Consider the following 22,322-nt stretch of genomic DNA (forward strand, 5'->3'; position numbering starts at 1 on the left):
CCGAGCGCTCGGCTCGGCACCGCAGGACGCCCGCCACGCCCCACGCCGCCCTGCAGGAGAACGCGGGAGGCCGAGAGGCCCCGCCGGGCCGCCGTAGCGCCGCAGCTCGGGCCGCTCCTCCCGCGCCGCCCTCCGCCCCCAGCCTCCCCGCGGCGCCGCGGCAGCTCTGGGCCAGGCAGCGCCGCCGCCGCCGCCGCCGCTGCCACCGCCGCCGCCGCTTCCTCCTCTGCAGCCGTTTGGCCGCTGCGTGACGCGTCGTTTCCTCCCAACATGGCGGCCGGGGCAGGTCGGCGGTGATGGAGGCCAGTCCGCGGCCGCGGCGGGTGCTCATCGCCACAGTTGCGCGGGCGGCCCCGCTCTCGCCCGCGCGGCTCTGAGGAGGCGGCCGCGCCGCAGCGTCGGCCCTCGGCCCCCCGGCCGCCCGGCCTGAGCTCCCTCGCCGCCCCGGCGCCGGAGGGGCGCGTGAGTGAGGGGAGGGGTGGCCGGCCGGGAAGCGCCCCCCGGGGCCGGGCGAAGCGGAGAGGTCCGACGGGCGCGGCGCTGCCGCCGCCACCGCCGCTGCCCTCCACGCCTCTCCTCCCCGACGTCCACCCCGTCGCCTTCCTCGCGTCCCTTCCTCCCCCTCCACCTCCTCCCCTCCGGCCGCCGGCAGCCGCGGGTTGGACTTGGCCGCCGCCGCCGCCTCCTCCTCCTCCTCCTCCTTCTCCTCCTCGTCCGCGTCCATGTATGAGGGCAAGAAGACCAAGAACATGTTCCTGACGCGGGCCCTGGAGAAGATTTTGGCCGACAAGGAAGTGAAGAAGGCGCATCACTCCCAGCTGCGCAAAGCGTGCGAGGTGGCGTTAGGTGAGTGAGGCGCGAGGAGGCCCGGGCCGGGGGGTGGGTGGGGTGGGGGTGGAAAGCCCCGGAGCCGGGGGTGCAGGCTGGGTGATTGGGTGGGTGGGTGGGTGCGTGGGGGGTGCAGCGACGGCCTCCGGCCTCGGCCGGCCGGAGTTGACAGCAACTCCGCTGGCCGCGGGGCGTTCGGGGCGGAAGGCGGAAGGGCAGCGCTCGGGCCCCGGGGTGGGGGGGACACGCGCGGCGGGGCCGGGGCGCTGGACGCGGCCGTGCCAGGGACCCGAGCCCCCCACCCTTTGTGGCGGAGCCGCCGCGGACGAGCTGTTGTTTATCCGCCGGGCCAGTGAGGTGGAGCTGATTTGTCAAGACTGGGCGTGGGGCCGGGTTCCCGAGTCGTCACTGCAGTTAACTTTATCGTTGGGGTGGGAGTGAGATGGGTGGGGGGCGGGTGGGGGGGTGGGGGAAAGACAGGCCGAAGTTGTTCCCCAGGTGACAGTTTGAGAAAGGATTTATGCCTGTGTTTGTTTATGGGGCAGAGAGCGGCCGCGGGTTCTTGACATCGCCCCGCGACGGGGAAGGCACAAAGTAATGGTGTTGGATCTGTTGGGCTGACCTGGAAGAATAAGACCAGAGGTTACGGGGTGGGGGGGGGGTGACGAAATAAAAGACGGGGACGGAGCGAAAAGATGAGCCGGCTTTAGCGATCAAGGATAGCCTTTGAAAGGGGGGGGGGGGGGGAACGTGGAGGGGAAAAAAAAAAAGACAATGACACCCACCAGCCACATGTCTGGACCGTGGCAGCTGCTCTCGAGCCTGAATTGTGATTTATAGTTCAGAGGAAAGAGATCGAGTGTAATGCAGCCCGATGCAGGGCAGATCCTAACAATACCCTTAAGGCTAGGACAGGCAGGAGAGGATTATTAAAAGGGGAGCCTTGATCTATTACGGCCATAAAGATGAAATTATTTAAGTAGAGAGCGGAACATTGAGCACGAAGATGCATTCCTAATGCTTACGCTTAATTTTATATCGCTGGAAATAGACAAATTGAAGAGGAAATGAGGCTTGTTCACTGGACTTTGGATTAAAGCGTTCTTCAAAGAGAAAAAACCTAGAGTAACTTAAATGTGCGTTATAGAAAGGCTTAAGACAGTTTAAAAGGAACTTTGCCTTTAATTTATTAAAAGAAATATAAATAGAAAAATGCTTCCTATAATATGTTGTGCTGTTTCCTTATTGGGAGACTTCACAGTGCTGATAATGGAAACACGGAAGAAACTGCATTTTTTAAGATGTGTCTTTTAAATTTAGTTTTCTGGCCTCTTTGATGAAGAAGATCATCTTTTGTTATTCTTGAAGCTTAACATTCCCATTATAGATGAGAAGACATCCTGCAGTAGAAAAATAGTGTTTTTTAAAAACTGGGTCCTGAAAGGAGAGTGATTTTTAGAATATTTAAAGAACTGTTCCGTGTTTATGAATGAGTTCCAGATTAAAGAACTTGAGACTTGAGATTCAAACAAAAGTTTCAGGTTTTGAGACCAGGTTTTCCATGTTAGGTCATATTTTTAATATACTGTCAGTATTGTCTATTATGTATTTTGCCAGTTTTACTTTGTGAGACTTTCCAGGTAAAAGAAGCTTTGTGGCTACCCAGGCAGAGATTAGACTCCAAAGTCCTTTCTCTCAGAGGTAGACTTTTTCCTTTCATTTTTTTTAAGGTTACAAAGTTACATTTGGCTTCTACAGAATCAGAGTAATTGGAAATGTTGTTTCCAAGCATAATTTAATAGGAAAACTCACTTTATTTTTGTAGATAAATGTTTTGGAGTAATGTAGTATTACCCAACACATATTCTCCCCGGAAACTATTGTAGACTTTCTCTTTCCTTTTCATAGCTGAGAGCTACACTAGGCCTACTTTGATCTTTTGATAATCTGTGTGGCCATGCAGGAAAATGGGAAAGTAAACTGGAATGGCCTAGTTTGGTCATCTCTGATCTTATCTATTGTGAGTTGGATTGAGGAGATACAGAGTGCTGTGCGTGCATCATTCTCTACTCATACTTCACCCTCATATTTCAACAAATTTTAATTGTAATTTAGGTAATACGGTGACAGTAGAGTTAATTATTGTGGTGGTGTTTCTGCAATCCTTCCCCCGTACTGAGTGCTTACTGTGGAACTTAAAGGGCAAAATATGTGTGTGTGTGTGTGTGTGTGTATGTGTGTGTGTGTGTATGTACATATACATTTTGTCAGACTTTCATCCTTTTATCTAAAATCATTGGCATGTCAGAAAATGCAGAAAGCACTATTATTTGCAATTAATTCAGTCACTTATTTCTATTATGGTTTTTTTTGGGGGGTGTGCATACCAGGGGTGTTCAGAGGCTACACACTCTGTTGGGGGTACTTAGGATCAAACCTGAAAAAATACATGAAAAGCATGTATTCAGCCCATTCATTGAGTCATCTTTCTGCTCAGACTCTTTTAATATAATGCCAGTTATAAGTAAGTTTTCTATTGGTAACACTTGTGAAATTAAAGGTCGTCACATATTCTGAAGGTAACTGTTGTTAGGAAATCTTACCTGAAAGGGAAAATTTTAATCCATTAGTATAAAATTTATTCTCATAGACATATGTAAACTTTTACTTTTATTAAAGAAATATGAATAATGTAGCCTTTAAAAAGGTATGAAGATTCTTTAAAATGTGTCAGATTGTTTTATGTGTCAGTCTTTATTTTGAAGAGTAGCTTTATAAAGGAAGCAAATCACTTTGTTACAGTCTGTGAATCCCACAGACCCCAGAGCAGCTCCAGGTTGTCCCTCTGCTGTGCTCTGCAGCACACACTGAACTCTGCAGCGAGGCCTTTGAGGCTGCCCTAGCTTAGTTTCATCCATTCTTGCTCTCTTAAAATCCTGAATTAAAAATAGTTTGGCCATCTGCTGGCAGATGAGACAACAGCCGAGCTATTTTTAGTTTCAAAGAATTTAGGATTGTTGCAGGATTGGGCTTGAAGGTAGCATTGTCTCCTGGGAGCTGGGTGTGGTTGGTTCATATCCCAGTCAGACCTCCAAGTTTCAGGAGTTTTCTTTAATATTAGAGCTGTGACTAATTCCACTTCTTATAGCATCATGTATCTATAGATATTCTGCAGATGTTAGGCTCAAGAGTTGAAGATTGGAAACTGGCACTAATGAAGAATAGGAGTGAAAGGAATGGCCACAAGAAGGATTTCAAGATGGGGGAAGCCTGCAGCATGAGTATTCTGCAGAGAGATGGGGAAATGATGGAGAAGTCAATAGCTAGCGAATCAGTTTTTGTGTCAAGAGTGTGAATGCATCATCATTTATATTTTAAAGTCATCCAGTGATTTGAAGTCTGTTGCCTATAATTAGAGTGCCCCCTCTCCCCAATGTTAGTATAATATTTAGTCTAAAATGTTACAGGACTGGCTTTCTCTGCTCTTAAAATTTCATTCTTGTTTTGTGCCACACCTTGCAGTGCTGAACAGTGACTTGCTGCTTGGAACTAGGTGGTGCTGGGGATGTGCTAGCCATGTGGTGTCAGGGATCAGACTTGCGCTCCCTCATGGAAAGCTTGTTCTCCAGCCCTTTACGCATTCTTTCTTACCTTCCAGTTCTACTCTTATTTTGGTTTAGTGGTGGGATACCAAAGAGAAATATCGGGGGGGAAAGGAAATTGCTCCATTGCTGCTAGCCCAAGCTTTATGGTACTCTTGATAATTTTAATAAGTTTTGTCACTTTATCACTTACAAAAAAGTGGTGACTTGCTTCCAAATAATATCCTGAAGATAGCATTTTAATTGTAATTTAATGTAAGTTTGGTTTGCAGTGCATATACACTGCTGATTTACAGTACACATTAGCATAATTAAGATTCTAAAAAATCCTCCAGAAAAGAGACCTTTCTGATTTTGTTTAATGATTTTTTTTTTGGTGGAATTATTTGGCCCAGAAAATAGAAAACTTAGCTTTCGGGGGGCGGGAGGTGCACACCCGGCTATGCTCAGGGGTTACTCTTGGCTCTGCACTCAGGAATTACTTGTGACTATACTTTGAAGATAATATGGGATGCCAGGGATCAAACCCAGGTCCTGCAACACTTGGGCCTCACTCCCAGGAAACTCTGTTCCTTGAATTTACTTTGTAACAGTGTTGAAGGGAAAGAAAGTCAAAGTAGCTGCAGTAATACTATTGATGAGACCATTTTCCAGAACATTCCTTTTTTCTCTCTCTCTTTTTTTTTTGGAGGGGAGGTGGAGGGTGAGGGGGAAGCAGGAGTCTTCTTGCAGTGTGGGAAGAAGAAAGAAAGAAAGTGCAGTTGGAATGAGTGATATCAAGAGTAGACTGAGTACCTCGTTCTTTCCTGTCCCATTTAATGGCAGGCAATTGCTTGTTTCACCTGATAATACTTGTAAAAAAACTTCTGGGGGTGGAGAAATAGCACAGGGGTTAGGATGCTTGCCTTTCATGTAGTTGACACTGGTTTGATCCCCAACAACTCATATGGTTTTCTGAGCACCTTTACAAGTGATCTCTGAGCACAGAGACAGTAGTAAGCCCTGAGCACTATTGGTTTTTGCTGGCAAACCAAGAGAAAGACATTGTTGGTAAATTGTTTTTCAAAGCAAAATAAAAAGTATTTTGTGAAATATAAATAAAAAGTAACCGGGGAATATTCAGCATATAGTTCCTTACCAAATGACTACTTGAGGGACTGGAGAGAGAGAGAGAGGGCAGTTACTGAATTCTTTGCATGCAGGATGCCCTGATTTGATCCCTGGCTCTCGTGGTTCACCTAGCAACCCCAGAGAAACCCTTGAGCACAGAATTGGTCATAGCCTCTGAGCACTACTAGTTGTGGACCAACCTCCCTTCACTCCCACTTCTTCCTCCCCCCCAAAAAAAACCAAGAAAACCCACCAAAATATTGAAGAGGTACATGAATAAATACTGTCGTCATTCAAAATTAATGTGTATTTTTTCAGCTATTGTTGAACGAATATATATCAGATATTATTCTAATGCTGAGTATGCAGTGAACCAAACTTGCTTTCATGAAGCTTACATTCCTAGTGGGTTGAGATTGAGAGCAAGAAACAAATGTGTAATGTCAGATTCGTATTATCTAAAATAGTACAGGGAGTAAAGGGTGAATACTAGGAATGCAAGGTTAGGATTGTTAGAAAGGTCACATTTCAGCAGAGGAATGACTGGATTTAGCCATTCAGGTATCTGGATGAAACAAACAGAATAGTAAAATGGTTTTAATTTAGGTACATTCTGGGATGAAAGGAGACTTGTTATAGCTGCAGAAGAATGAGATGGGGAGTGGAGGAGAGGAGGGTTACTTTGGATTCTGTTCCTAGGAGGAAAGGTAGCAGTTTTATGGAGTGACATAGCAGATTTACATTTTAAAAACACACTTTGGTCAGATGATTTCGAGTTGTGTGGTTTTTTTTTTTTTTTGGTGGTGGTTGGTTGTGGGTGGGCCTTAGGCCACACTCAGGCATTGCTCAGTTCTTACTCCTGGCTCTGGTCAGGGATCCCTGCCTGCTGTACTATCTCTCTGGCCCCCAGATGATTGTGATTTGCACTAAGCTGGTGGTGGTGGAGGGAGGGAGAAATAATTGTTTTTGGATTCCATGTTGTTATTCTTTGAAGTAAATTTTTTGTTACCATGGTTTAGATAATCTATTTACAAGAATGTTAAACACTTAATGTTTTTGATGTACACTGTAACCACACCTCAGCATCACCAAAGTACCCAAGACTTCTTTTCACCAATGTTAACTTTGTGTTCACCTCTTCATTTCCCTCAGTCCTTTGCTTGGTAATTTCTTTTTTATAACCCAAAGCCAAAGGTTTGTCATTGTTTGATACTGTGTATTCCTTTGTTTTGTGTCTATAGTCTTTTCTTTTTTTTGTGGGAGTGGGGGTGGCATAGATGGGGGGCTGGTGTACCTGGCCTTGCTCAGGGGTTACTCCTGGCTCTGCACTGGAATCAGTCACTCCTGGTGGTGCTGGGGGACTATATGGATGCTGAGGATCGAACCCAGGTCAGCTGTGTGCAAGGGAAGCATTTTACCTATCGTACTGTCTTTCTAGCTCCCTCCATTTTATTTTTTGGGAAAAAGACAATTAAAATATTTTTTATTAAGAATAAATGCAGTAGTTTTGTTCACTGAAGTTTTTTTTTTTTTCCTTTTCAAGGAACCAGCCTCTCAGATCATCTTTATAATTATAATAAACAACTGGTCTTTTTCTGTAATAGGATCTTTGTAGATATAATTAGCTTAAGGATCTTCAGATGCAGTTTTCTTATATTTAGGGTTGTAGATGCTAAATTCAGTGACTGGTGGCTTTATAAATAGAGGAAGAGACAGATAGACACAAAGGAAGAAGGCAGTGTAATATGGAGGTAGGAATTGGAGTTATGTTGCTATAAGCCAAGGAATGCCAGGAATTACAGAACAGGCAAGGACTGATTATTCCTAGAAACCTTCACAGGTAGTATCGTTCTGCTAATACCTTAAATCTAGATTTCTGACCTCTAGAATTGTGAGGGAGTAAAGAGTTTTCAGCCACTAAATATGTGGTAATTTAACCCCCGCACCCCCTTGTTGATGTTATTATTGTGAACAGGAATTTTACATACCTTCCTGGCTGTGACGCTTGTATATATATTTTTTCCACTTCATTTAAACACCATGGTTTACAAAGTTGTTCATGATGTATTTGTTACAGGCATTTGATATTCCAAACACAATCCCACTACCATTCTGATCTTCCCTCCACCATTGTCTACATTTTCTTAGCCACCCCTCAAGCCTGCCTTCAAACAGGCCCAAAATAATTTATTTTATATAGCTTGTTACCACTGAATGGATAAAGGAATTATAAAAAAAATACTTCAGTAAAAGAAAATTTGTGAAATTTATGTTATATCTCATCATAATTAAGTCCTTGTCTGAGGGTTTACTAAGCTGTTGTTGCTAGTTGAGCCTTCTGTATTAATGTTTTTGTTAATCAAGCTTAGTTGACTTCTATATTACATTCCTATCCAATCTTGTGTACTCCTATTGGGAAATTAGTATTATAGAGTATGAAGCTGTCACATTTGGGCCACACACTCCAGAAAGCCCAGAATATTTAACTGGACAGTGAGCTCACATGGCGGCAGTAGTGGAATGTGGGCATGTCTGCCAGGGCTTCTGGAAATATAGGAGTGGGGATGATGGGAGGCCATCCAACTCCATCTGCAAAGGCCTGGAGTTTTCAGCCAAAAAATCCCAATGTACCTGAAATTTTTGTCAGTTTGGCATTTCTTGTGGAGCTCAGTCATGAGGCTGTAGAGTCTGGCTGTAGGAATGGTGGCAGCTGTTGGGGTCTTTTTAGGTGGGTTTTTGCTGTGGGTACATATCAAGTCATGAATACTTACACTCTTGGCTGCGGTGCTTGCTGTGGTTTGCATTCCTTTAATTGCTGTGCTTGCACACATTCTCACCAGTTTCATGCTCTTTGTTTAGACACATGTTTGTGGTGCTCAATCAGGGTCACTACAGTCTGCACACAAGATTGCAAGAGGTTACTCTTCCTGGTCTTGGCACTCTGCATCTTTTTTAGTTAGGATGCTATCTGGGGGTTGTACCCTTTTTTGTGGTACTTAAACATGCCTGTATGTGGCACCTGGAAATTTCATCGTTGGTGGGGATCATGGACAGTGGAGTTGTTGTGAAGTTGCCAGGCTCTAACAACAGGTGCCAGGATCATGCTCAGCACATGAAGGACACTGGGGATTTGAACTTGTGACCATATGTTTATAAGGCAGGCACTTTTAGACACTGTGCTCTTCCTCCTTGTTCTGTGGCAATCTATTTTATGATTTTGTTCAATACTGGGGATCAAATCCAGGGTCTTACACATGCAAGGCATGTGCTCTACCACTGAGCCTCTTCTCTGGCTGTGGTAATTGTTTAAGTCAGTTTTAGGAACCTAATAAACTTTTCTTTTTCCTGGTTTGTCAGACCTGATTCAATTTATTTGAGCTTCATTTACTAGAGTGTAGTAATCAAATAACTTTTTTGATGGATGCCTACTTTATAAATCTAGGAAATAGTGAATTTGTGGCTATAGTTTGTGAGTCTATTGAAAACTTTCTCAATAAGAGCCTGGGGGCTTGAGAAATGGTGTAGGAGGTAAAATGCTTCTCTTACATGCGGCTGACCCTAATTCAATTCAGGCACCTTAGATGGTACCTGAAACACTGCCTGGGGTCATTCCTGAGTAAACTTTTGATTATATGCAAGTTCAGTAAACTTGCTAGTTAATCTAAATTTTTAGTTGATTTATCATTGGTGAAAATTTCAGGGATGTAGAATTAGACTGCTGTGTGTATTGGTAGAAGACTGATGGCACCCACTGTCAATGTTCCAGTGTCATCCTACCACCAAAAGACCTCTTTCCCTATACCTGTTCTTGTCACCATCTTTCCCTTTTCCTCTGGTAACCACCATTGTTTTTACTAAGCTTAGCAATTTGTTGTGTGGTTTTGGGACAGTTTTTGTTTTTATAAATAAGTTATTCATGCCAACTTAAAGTAAATTAAACCATAGTATTTCAAGTAAACTGGGGGTTGGGGTAGGAAGATAATACCAGGATTTAAGGTACTTGCATACTGTGGACTATGGTCTCATTCCATACCAAATTTGGTTTCTCCCAAGCACCACTGGGGTCACTCTTGAACACGAAATCTCAGGGCACTGTTGGTTGTAGTCCTCAAACCCAGCCCTGTCCCCACCAAAACAAACATAATGCGTTAGTTGGAGATTAGCATTATTAACTTTATAAAAACAACAACTTATTAAGGTAGAATTTACACACTCTAAAACTTGTCTATTTAAAATGGAATGATTTTTAGTATTAGTTATTTGTACAACCATTATAGTGATTTTAGAACATTTTCTTTATCCTCATAAGATTCTCGTTCCTTTCCTACTACTGGCTTTTGCTTTTTACTGTTATTTTTTTCTCTAGATTTACCTTTTCTGCACATTTTATCAAATTCAATCTTACATACATGTTCTTTTGTGTGTGGCTTATTTGATTCAGCTTATTTTTGAGATCCTTCATGTGCACGTATCAATATTTATTTAAATTCCTAAATTTTATTAAAACTTTGTAGTGTACATGTACCACATTTTGCTTATCTGTTCACTAATGGACATTTAGGTTGAATGAATAATGATGGTTATAAGCCTTCCTGTGGGTCAAACTTTTATTTCTTTTGGGTAGATGCCTAAGAATGGAATTGTTGAGTCACATAATTTGTTTCACCTACCACTTTCAGATCAGAAATTGCTAAATTTTCCTAAATGTTTGCACCATTTTATATTCCCAGCAGCAAGATACATTTTTCACACATATTTGATGGCAGGGGAAAGGGGGTCTAGGGGTTGTGGTGCAATATGGGCTAGGCCATGCCCAATCATTTTGGGCTACACCTCCAGCTCATTGCTTAGGGAACTAGGTAATGCTGAGAGGATCTAAGCTGGGCCTCATGTATGCAACGCATGTTTGGGCTCAGCCCTCTGAGCTCTCTTTGTGCCCCTATGACCATTTAAATATTATCCATCCTGTTTGGTATGGCTAGTGTTGTCTCATTGAAATACCAACTAATTACTGTGTTTTTTCCCTCATTCTTTTGCACAAACATATGTATTCTTTTAAAACAGAGCTATTTAACTCAAGTGAAAATGGAAAAGAAAAGCATTCTGTGCCAATTAAATAAATACTTTATTGATTTGCTTTCAGTCTGTGTTCAAAACAAGCATATATGCTATTAACTGCATTTGGCAAATGAAGTTTTAGAGTTCATGTTTGGTGGAGTTGTGATCTGAGTGCCTTTTAGTGTGTATAATGTGACCATTCTTGTAAACAATGTTGTTTACAATGAACAGAATATAAAAAGGGAAAGAGGGCCCTTTGTAGAGAGAAAGGTACTGTTAAGAAGAGAGAGTGCAATATACACAACAAAACAAACAGCTCACTTGGCAACAGTTTAGGAAGATACTGCTTTGTATGTGAGGATATTTATGTATTCTTTATTTATAATGGCATACCTGAGGCATCATTTAAGAAAGATCATTTTATTTTGTGTTCTTAGAATTAAGAACATGTCTATTTTTTCTGTATATATTTTAAATGTTTTTTATAGACAATTTTAAGGTTCAGTAATTTAACTATTTGAAAATTTCCAGTGGTTCAGTGACTTGACAGTTTAGACTGTCTTTAATTGATTTTTTTCTTGGTTTTGGTTTTGGGGTTACACCTGGTGATGTTCAGGACTGACTCCCGGCTCTGTACACAAAGATCACTCCTGGCTGGGATTGGGGGAACATATGGAGTACTAGGGATTGAATCCAGGTTGGCTGTTTGTAATGCAAATGCTCCACTAGCTATAAAATTGCTCCAGCCTTTAATTATATTCCTAACTAATAATTTTTAATTTGCTTTTTATCTTAGTATTATTCTCTAGTGTTTAAATAAAACACAATATCTTATTAAACTTCAAACATCTGTAACATCTGTTCTCCCGTTGTTCATCAGTTTGCTCGAGCGGACCCAGTAACATCTCCATTGTGAGACTTGTTGTTACTGTGTTTGGCATATCGAATATGTCACGGGTAGCTTGCCAGGTTTTGCCTTGCGGGCGAAATACTCTCTGTAGCTTGTCAGGCTCTCCGAGAGGGGCGGAGGAATCGAACGCCCTACCTGCTGTGCTATCGCTCCAGCTCATTAAGCTTCAAATAAAACTTTTTTATTTCAAAACAACATTTGTTTCCATGATAATGATGGAGCTCACTTGTAATGTTTGTTTATTTTTGAGCCACACCTGACAGTGCTCAGGGCTTACTCCTGGCTCAGTGCTCAGGGATCACTCCTGGGGACTTTCTGGAGACCATATATGGTACCAGGGATCAAATTCAGGTCAGCCATGTGCAAGGCAAATGCCTTGCTTGTTGAACTATGGCTGTGGCCCACAATTATATTTTTTATTATTTCAGTCACTTTTGATAAATAATAAATCTGAAAAAATTTAAAATATCTAAAAATATATAAAAATCTAATCAATGCTTTCTTTTTTAAGTATAATTTTTAGTTTCATAGTTTCTCATTTCAGATATATTTTCTCTACACTATGTTTTCTTAAGGTACTCTCCAGCCTCTCCTCAAGCTTGGTTTGATCCCCAATAATGGTCCCCTGAGCATCTCAGTGCAGCCCGGGGGGCTCCAGCACTGCTGGGTATGTCCTTGAGTATCTTGGGGTGTCCTGGGTAAGCTGCAGAGCTTTAACAGCACAACATTCTCTTCCCTCACATTGAACCACAGGCCAACTGTCCCCAGCCCTCCTAAGCATCACTTGGGAGGTCCCCCCACTAACCTCCAAAATGTAAAAGAAAATAAGCTCCTAAATACGAATTTGTAACAGTTTTAAGATCGTGAGGCAAGTATTTTTCTTTTTTTTTTTTTTTTCTTTTGGGGTGACACCCAGTGATGTTCAGGGGTTACACCTGGCTCTGCACTCAGGAATTACTCCTGGCAGTGCTTGAGGGACCATATGGGATGCTGGAGATATAACGCAGGTCAGTTGCATGCAAGGCAAACACCCTACCCACTGTACTATCGCTCTAGCCCCTATAATAGGCATTTTCTATGAGAAAACAGCAAAGCTCCTTATAAATTGAGTATACTGTTTTATGCTTTTTAAAAAGCCTTCTGTCCTACCTCTCTTTATCTTTTACCTTTGTTTCTAGTTTCTCTGTCCCACAACTGTCTCTGACTTTCCCTTTATTTAAAATTGTGGTCCTAGAAATTTGATAGAAAAAAAAGACATATTGTAAGATGTATGTACAAGTTTATTCATATTGTCTTTATAATTGCTGAAAGCTAAAAATAACTAGTCATCAATAGTCCTGGAGTAATGGAATTGGTTAAATAAATAATGGTATATCTGTATAATGGACTATGAACTATAAAACAGAGTAGTCACGTGCTTGTAATATTGATATGTGAAAGTGAGTGAATGGAAAAACTATAATAGTAATTTTCTTAGATCAAATGAATCTAGGTCTACAATAAAATGCTGAAGATTATAATCATTTTGAATGACAAATCATTTTGATAGGATTACAGTAAAATGCAAAATTATTGTAAGAGTGTCATTGAAATATCTATATGCCTTAAGAGCTTTACTATAATACAGAATTATCCAACTTCTTGCTCCAAAAGTATGCTATTTGATGCAGAATAAGATAGGGAAAAGAATCACTTTTTTTTTAAACTTTTTTTTTTTTTGGTGGGGAGGGTCTGTTTACCTTCCTGTGCTCTGGGCTTACTCCTGGTACTGCACTCAGTGATCACTTCTGGCAGGCTCGTGGGTGGTGCTGGGGATTGAACCCAGGTCAGTCTTGTGCAAGCAGTTGCCTTACTTACTGTACTATCTCTTTGACCCCTTTTAAAACTTGTTTTATGTGTGTGCTTGGAATGAAACACAGATCTTCTCACTTGCAAAGCATGGTCATTACCAACTGAGTCATATCCCTTGACCCCAGAGAGAAAAAGGGGGAGAAAACAACAGCAAAGATAAGTAGTGTATTTACTAAAGTAGAAAATAAAAGCCAAGAAAGAAGTTTGGTGACACCAAAGTGATTGAAGTTATTTAATAAATTTTATATGATTATCAAGTCAACTACTTCAGTATAAATTCAATCAATAAATTAAATACATCACGTATTTGTTCTTTTACTTGAAAGTCAACTTAGTTGTGTATTTAGGGACTAAATATGGGTGTTTTATATTGTATAAGACATACATACTGCTTTTCACTGCAGTTTTATGCAATGAAAATTTTTTCTTTAAAATCTAAGCAGGATGCAAGAAATAATGTGAATTTTAAAAAATGATACCGTTACTTTAAAACGGTATGCTATGATTATTTAGTGATGCACCGGAAATGATGATGTGTTAAAATACAGTAATTAGAAATTAGAAATTATTATTCTCTGGCCTTGCTTCATTACCCATTTGCTCATGAAAATAGGAAATACGGTGTTTTGTTTTTTAGATATATCATCATAAGTTTTCTCATTTTGATGCCTTGATGTTGAGAGAATAACTGGTTTCAGTCAAACCTTTGACTAGGAAATATTTACAATATAGGTCTCTGGTATTCTATTGTATCAGTATATAAGACTTAAAAAATCTTTTGGGGAGAACTTTGTTTCTGTATTTTCTAAACAGAGGAAGCCTAAATATTTCATCTCAAAATAAACCCTAAGCTAAGAAAAAGAAATAGATATATTTCTTTATCAGCTGGAGTGATAGCATAGTGGGTAGGGCATTTGCCTTGCACGCGGCTGACCCGGGTTCGATTCATCCCCCCCTTTCGGAGAGCCTGGCAAGCTACCGAGAGTATTCCGCCTGCATGGCAAAGCCTAATAGGCTCCCCGTGGCATATTCGATATGCCAAAAACAGTAACAAGTCTCACAATGGAGACGTTAATGGTGCCCGCTCAAGCACATTGATGAACAATGGGAGGACAGTGCTACAGTGCTACATTCTCAGAACATGTTGAAAAGGTATGGGAGTTGAGATAATTCTAAGGGCAGAGCACTTGCTTTGAATGAGGCAGGCCTGGGTTCACTCCTAGGCAACATGTGCTCCCTTGTCTCCAGGATCACTGCTGGGAACACCTCTGAGCACTGTCAGATATACGCCCCTCTTTCCCCCCACCCCATAAAAATACACAGCCCTATCCAAAATAGTAAAGGCGTGAAAAATAGATTTAAGAGTACAGATTTTCTTGAGTCTAATAAAGGCCCAATAATATTGACTGGCATAGACTGATTGTCACAAATTCTTGTCACATATTGTTCAGCTTTGTACAGCTTGATACAGCTTTTCAGTTTATAGAGATTGATACTTATCAGGAATATTCCAGAGTAGGGGCTGAAGAGGTGTAGTACTATGGGTAAGGCACTTGCCTTACATGTAGTGGGCCAGGGTTCTACCCTGGCACCCTGTGTGGGCCCTCCAGGAGTGACCCTGAGCTCAGAGCCAGGAGTAAGCCCAAAGCACAGCTAGATGTGACCCCAAAACAGCAGCAATAAAATTCTTGTATAATATTTGAGCCAGATTAATACTGTGAATTGTAGATGTTATTCTAATTTTCACATTAAATACTTGTCTGAAATAAGTGAGCTACAGTTCTCATTCTATTAAATTTGATTACAGTTTGGTTAGTCTTGTGAAGATGAACTTTGTTCTTCCTTCTCTTCATTTTTCTTTGGGAAATTACTCTTCATTTTCTCAGGGTCCAGGGAGATGGTTCAGGCAGTAAAGCACATGCCTAGCATAAATGAGTTTTGAGTTAGATCTCTTGTACTGTAGGTATGGCCCTGGTGCTCCCTGAACTGGCCAAGTATGGATCATCAGACCCAGATCTTCCCAGAGAGAATAGATGGGAGAGGTAACCACAGTGATGCTTCCCACACCCCAGCAGCATGGCGGATGGCGCCTATTTACAAAAATATCTTTTCATACTAGTTCAGTGCCTATTTGCTTTTATAACTGCTTTAAAATGCTGATAATCTTTGAGAATATTAAACATATTGTTCAGATGTTGGGCTGGAGCGATAGCAGGGCTGGAGCGATAGCACAGCGGTAGGGCATTTGCCTTCCACACCGCCAACATGGCCGACCTGAGTTCGATTCCTCCGCCCCTCTCGGAGAGCCCGGCGAGATACCGAGAGTATCACGCCCGCACGGCAGAGCCTGGCAAGCTCCCCGTGACGTATTCGATATGCCAGACACAGTAACAACAGGTCTCACGATGGAGATGTTACTGGGCCTGCTCGAGAAAATCGATGAACAATGGGGTGACAGTGACAGTGACAGTTCAGATGTTGGTGCTGTCCTTAGCACCCTGGACATTACTTTTTTACAGTGAATTTTTTCCCTAGAAGAGAATGATAGATTTGACTAAATAATGAGAGCAAATGGGTCAATTTTGAAACATGGCATTTTACAGCCCATGATAAAACTAGGTTTAGTGTGAAAGAACCTTCAAGTCATAAACTGACATGAGGTTGTGCATAAGAAAGACAGCAGAATGGTGAGGTTGAAAGTATTAAAAATAGTGCTTGGTTTGCATGTAGAAATAATGCATAGCATTTAAAGCAGTAGTTTTAACTTTTAAATTAAATTATATTATTAAATTTAAGTACATTAGTTATAACTTGCTGTTGATAGGGGTTTTTTTTGGTCACACCCAGTGATGCTCAGGGGTTACTCCTGGCTCTGCACTCAGGAATGACTCCTGGCGGTGCTCAGGGGACCATATGAGATGCTGGGGATCGAAACCAGGTTGGCTGCTTGGAGATGCTGGGGATCGAACCCAGGTTGGCTGCTTGCAAGGCAAATGCCCTCTCCTCTGTGCTATCACTCCAGCCCCAGCTATTGATAGTTTTTTTTTAATATGTTTTTGGTAATAATGCGTATTGTCTATCTCTTGTTAAAAAATGTGGGGTTTGCCATTATGCAGCTGATTGTGATAATTAAATGTTTTTTAAGTTTAATTTTGTTACTGTGAACCTTGATTTTACCATGTTTAAAATACTCTTCTGCTTTTATTAATAAAGTTTTATTAAACACCTAAGTGTTTCTTACTGTAATATTGGGTACTGTGGATACTAGAGATCACTTATACATGGTCTCTAACCAAGTAACTATGATCTCTTCAGTAGAAATGGATTGCAACACATAGATATTGTAAATGATAAATGGATGCTTTGGTAGAAATATGTGAATAGATGAAAACCAAAAGAAAGAATTGATTAGCTCTTTCTAGGAGTAGTAATTGGGTAGTGATTGAATAGGCACATGGTTTTTTTTTAATAGAGGAATCCCCTTATACCTCAGCCTTCAAAAACCATCAGATCATTCAACTTTAGGAGAATATAACCAGCTGAATGAATTGATTGAGCATAGAATATGTGATAGTAAGGCTTCAGTTAGGGAGCTCTAAGAAGTACAGTATGATTATAGAGTATAATTTGATAGAGTGGGTAAAGAGAGAAATGAATTTGGGGGAGATAGAACAAGATCACTGAAGATCTTATAGGCCACAGTGAGTTTAGACTTTTTATTATAAACACTAGGGTGGTGAGTAGGAATGAAATGATGATGTTATTTCAGAAAAGATTACTTGCTTGATATTGTGAAAAAATAGATCATGAGCTTCAGAACTATAGACAGTGAAACTTATCTATTAATCATCAGTTTCATAGTCCAGATTTGAAAAAGCTAAGCTTAAACTTGAAGTATAGTAGAATAGCTTAGAATCACAGTAAATCAGCAGGACTTTATATATGGGTGAGAGAGATGAAGGAAAAGAAAATATTTAGAATGATTCTGGGGTTTCTAATGGAGTGACTTTGAACTGTCGATAGATTCACTTACCAGAAATGTCAGTCTAAGAAAATAAGCACATTTGAGATGATGGGATTCAGAGAAAATGGATTCATTCGTTATTAAATTGATTTTGAGGTGCATGTGGATATCTAAGAAAACATAAGTTGGCAGTTGTTTATAATAAGACAGAAATTTAGTGAGAAAAAGCTGACCTTCAGGTAGAAATTTGTTTAGGTATTATCAACATGTAAATTAGCTGCACACATACTTATGATTGAAAAGGAGAATTTTATATTGCTCAGTGGAGTAACTTCAGGAAACATTTTTTGGTTTGTTTTTTGGACCTTCCTTAGCTGTACTCAGGGCTTACTCTTGGCTCTGTGCTTAGGGATCCCTCTTGGTGGTGCTCAGGGGACCATATGGAACACTGGGGATCAAAGCTGGATTGGCCGAGTGCAAGGCAAGTGCCTTACTTGCTGTACTATCTTTCTGGCCCCAAAGAATGTTTTTAAAATACCTTATTGTTCCCAATTTTATGCTAAGCCTGAAAAATGTAAAGGATGGCCTTTTGAAGTACATGAACACATGAAATAATTTCACTATAATAAACTAAGTGTTATAGTGATAACTAGATAAGGCTCTGAGAAGAAAGACAAATGTAATTTTTCAGCCTGGGCATTTAGTGGAAGACTTCTTGGAGATGATAACTATTCTAAAGAATGGTATTTGTTAGCCACAAAAAGATGGGTAGACAGATATTCTGAGGAGAAAGAACCATCATTAGCTAAGACATGAAGGGCTGAATAAACTAAGAGAAATTTACTCAGCAGATTGGAATTTGGAGAGGAGGGCATCCGTGGCAGGGATTGAGCCCAAGACTTCCAAAAGCAAAGCTTATACTTCTGCCCTTTGAACTATTTTTCTGGCCCGAGATTGGTATTTTAAGTACCTTTAAGTGTCTTTAAGCAGGAATGGTAGGGCATAGTAGATGTTGTATGGGGAATAGTGAACATTGAGAACCACTGAGAGATTTTCAGTTTGTCTGTAACTAGAACATGTCACTTAAAAAGCCTTGAAAGATTCTTGCTAGGCAAATTGGGGGGTGACATTGGAATACCAGTCAGAGGACCTACTTCCAGTCAAAGCCTAGATGTGTGAAATGGCAGATCACTTTAAGCTATTTAGAGTATTCTTTATTATGGAATCAAAGGAATTTTAGAGTGTTAGCCTTGTGTGCCAGCCAATCTCAAGAGCTTCAGATTTATTCAGAGGACTCTGTGTTGTTAATATATGAGGGCATGGAAGTGCAGATGAGCACATGACTTCAAAAAGCAGAAGAGATGAAGCAAATTCAAGGAGTTTGTAACTTTTTATGGAACATTAATATAATCAGGACTTGGGAGAGATACTACACTGGTTAAGGAGCTTGCCTGCATGCATCAAACCTCAGTAAAACCCTGGCTCCACATGCTTCCCTGAGCTTTGTAGGAAGTAACTCCTGAGCATCACTGAGTGTAACCCCCAACCATCCCATTCCCCCTCAAAAATCAGCCAACTCCATCAATTATAAGAGATTCAGATTTGCTAAGGATGTGGACCTAAGAATCTTTTTGCTTTTTAACATTATGTTCTGCATTAACATATAGTAAAATGGACTTTTTGTTACATTGCTCAATGAATTTTAACACAGGAACATTTGTGTAACCTCAACCACATCTAGGGTACAACATTGTTCTAGCACATCCTCAAAAAATCTGTCACATGACCTCTTCATACCCTGTATACTCTTCTCCTTATTACTAACCTCTGGTACTATTCTGTGTCTATATAGTTTTCTCTTTTTGAGAATGTCATAAACATCAAATCATATAGTAAATCAGCTTTTCAGACTGGCTTTCATTAAGTCCTGAGAAGTTGATATATATATAGACTGTTCCTTTTGAAAAAACTTTTTTTGGCAGTACTCAGAATTGATCTCAGGACATCACACATACATTTGAGGAAAGCATGTAGTATGCCACTGAACCATATCCCCAGCCCTTAGTTTGTTCCTTTTTGTTCCTGAATAGTATTTGATTTAATGAGTACTATAGTTACTTTAAAAATCTACTCATGGAAGAACATTTCAGTTTCTAGCTTTGAGTAGTAGATTACAGTAAACTTTCAAAAAAATATGTTGCTATTTGAACATGATTTTTATTTATGTGGAACAGGTATATTTGGTATGTTTTTACCTTCCTAAGAAACTTTGAAACAGTTTTCTAGTTACTTCTGTTTACAGTTCCACTTGTTGCTCCACATAGTTTATCTTGTTTGAGAGTGCCATGTATTAACTGTTTTGAAAACAATAGGTGTGTTGTAGTATATTGTATCTTACTGTACTTTTTTATTTCCTTAATGCTGTTGAGCATCTTTCTGTGTATGTGATATATATGTATATACATATATACATATCTGAAATCATATGTATATATCTCTCACATAACATGGAAAAATAATATATATGTATCTATATGCATAATCCTTGTTGAGTACCTTAAAACTTTTGCTTATTTCTTGGTTGTTTTCTTACTGTTGAGTTTCAAGTTTAGAACGCACATGCATATTCTTTTTTTTAATTTTTATTAGTGAAACACCATGAGGTACAGTTGTAGACTTACAAAATTTTGTGCTTGGGTTTCAATTATACAGTGATCAAATACCCATCCCTCCACCAGTGCTCATTTTCCACCACCACGGATCCCAGTATCCCTCCCCCCCTCCCTCCATTCCATCCTGCCTCTGTGGCAGGGCATTCCCTTTTGTTCTCTCTCTTCTTTTGGGTGTTATGGTTTGCAAAAGAGGCATTGAGTGGCAGTCATGTTTGGTTTATAGTCTACTTTCAGTATGCTTCTCCCACCCTGGGAGGATCCTCCCAACACCCTTTATTTGATGCTCTCTTCTCTATCTGAGCTTCCTTTCCCCCTAGCACGTGTGGCTGGCCTCCAAGCCATGGAGCAAAACTCCTGGTACTAATCTCGGCCACTCTTGGGTGTTAGTTTCCTATTTTGTTACTTTATGTTCCCCAGATGAATGCAATCTTTCTATGTCTATCCTTCTCTTTCTGACTCATTTCACTTAGCATGATACTTTCCTTGTAGTACCACTTGTATGTAAATTTCATGACTTCATCTTTTCTAACAGCTACGTAGTACTCCATTGTGTAGATGTACCAAAGTTTCTTTAACCAGTCATCTGTTCTTGGGCACTCAGGTTTTTTCCAAATTCTGGCTATTGTAAAGAGTGCTGCAATGAACAAACAAGTGCAGATGCCACTTCGACTACACATTTTTGCCTCTCTGGGATATATTCCCAGGAGTGGTATTGCTGGGCCAAATGGGAGCTCAATTTCTAATTTTTTGAGAATCGTCCATACTGTTTTCCAAAAGGGCTGAACCAGTCGGCATTCTCAGAAACCTGTTTGTATAAATGTTTTCATTTTGACTGTGGGTCACAGAAGAAAAGATTTTAATCTTGATTAAGACCAATATATTAACCTGTTTTGAATGTGAATTGTTTCTCAACACAGTTTGTTGAAAAAACTATTTTTCCATTAAATTGCTTTTGCACCTTGGTCAAAACTCAATTGACTAGGGCTCTGTGGATAGTTCAAGCAGTAGAACTTAGGCAAGCTCTCCTGGGGTTTATCTCCTCATACTGCATATTCTCCTCCCTTTTGTCCATCACAGCACTTGACTGTCAGAACCAAACCACTAACTACTGAGCATCATGGGAGTGACCCAGACCCAGCATCTAGCTCATTGGGTAACCATATTTTTTTAAAAATTGAGTGGCTGGAAGGGATAGTACAGCAGGCAGGATGCTTCCCGTGCATGTGGCTGACTTGGGTTCATTCCCTGGTACCTTATATGGTCTTCTGTGTCCTCAAGCTCAGAGCCAAGTGTAAGCCTGAGCAACACTCGGTGTGGCCCCCAAACATATCTAGCTAGCTATATCGATTGACTGTGTTTCTACAAGTTGGTATCTGGACACTGTCCTGTTTATTGGTCTCTATTCTACACCCTGGCTGGAGTGATAGCACAGTGGGTTGGGCATTTGTCTTGCATGTGGCTGATTCAGGTTTGATTCCTCCATCCCTTTTGGAGAGCCCAGCAAGCTACCAAGAGTATCCTGACCACACAAGAGAGCCTGGCAAGCTCCCCTTGGCATATTTGATATGCCCAAAACAGTAACAAGTCTCACAGTAGAGATATTACTGGGCCTGCTCTAGCAAATAGATGAACAGTGGGAGGACAGTGCTACAATGCTATTCTATACCCAATACTTATTCCCCAATCAGTACCTATATCCTCTCTTTCTGGGGTGCCCATAATTCTAATGTTATTTCTCTTCAGCTTGTCCATTGGTCCCTCATTTTCCTTCATTAAAATTTTTTTTTCGGGGCTGGAGCAATAGCACAGTGGGTAGGCCGTTTGCCTTGCACGCAGCCAACATGACCAACATCGGTTCGATTCCCAGCACCCCACATGGTCCCCCGAACACTGCCAGGAGCAATTCCTGAGTGCATGAGCCAGGAGTAACCCCTGAGCATCGCCGGGTGTGACCCAAAAAGAAAAAAAATTTTTTTTTTTCTTTTCCCCTTTTGGGACTGGATTGAGAGTATAGAGGGTAGGTCACTTGTAAGTGACCAAACTGGGTTCTATCCCCAGCGCACCATATGGTCCACAAAACCTGCCAGGAGTGATCCCTGAGTGCAGAGTCAGGAGTAAGCCCTGAGTACCACCAGGTTTGGTCCTCAAACAAACTCAATTTTTTTCCCTTTCTTTTGCTCACTTTTGTGTGTGTATGGTTTCATGACTTCCTGTTGAGCACACTAATCCGTTCCTCTGCTTCTGTCATTCTGCTGTTTATTTCCTATAATGTGTTTTAGTTCTCTTGCCATGCTCCTTTGTTTGGTAATCAAAGTTTTCTCATATTT

At 41.0% G+C, this 22,322-nt stretch overlaps 1 protein-coding gene across 1 annotated transcript in view; it reads left to right on the forward strand.

The window, feature by feature from the left end:
* Positions 1-513: 513 nt before the first annotated feature.
* The window catches only part of ARFGEF1 (ADP ribosylation factor guanine nucleotide exchange factor 1), a 132,162-nt gene continuing 110,353 nt past the window's right edge, over positions 514-22,322 (forward strand). Inside the window, exons 1-2 of the mRNA XM_056130521.1 lie at positions 514-675; positions 706-846. Of these exons, the coding sequence (XP_055986496.1) occupies positions 723-846 (124 nt within the window). The 5' untranslated portion in view covers positions 514-675; positions 706-722. The remainder of the gene's footprint in view (positions 676-705; positions 847-22,322) is intronic.

The sequence above is a fragment of the Sorex fumeus genome, unplaced genomic scaffold (genome assembly GCF_029834395.1).
Source record: "Sorex fumeus unplaced genomic scaffold, SorFum_2.1 ptg000002l, whole genome shotgun sequence".
NCBI lineage: Eukaryota > Metazoa > Chordata > Mammalia > Eulipotyphla > Soricidae > Sorex > Sorex fumeus.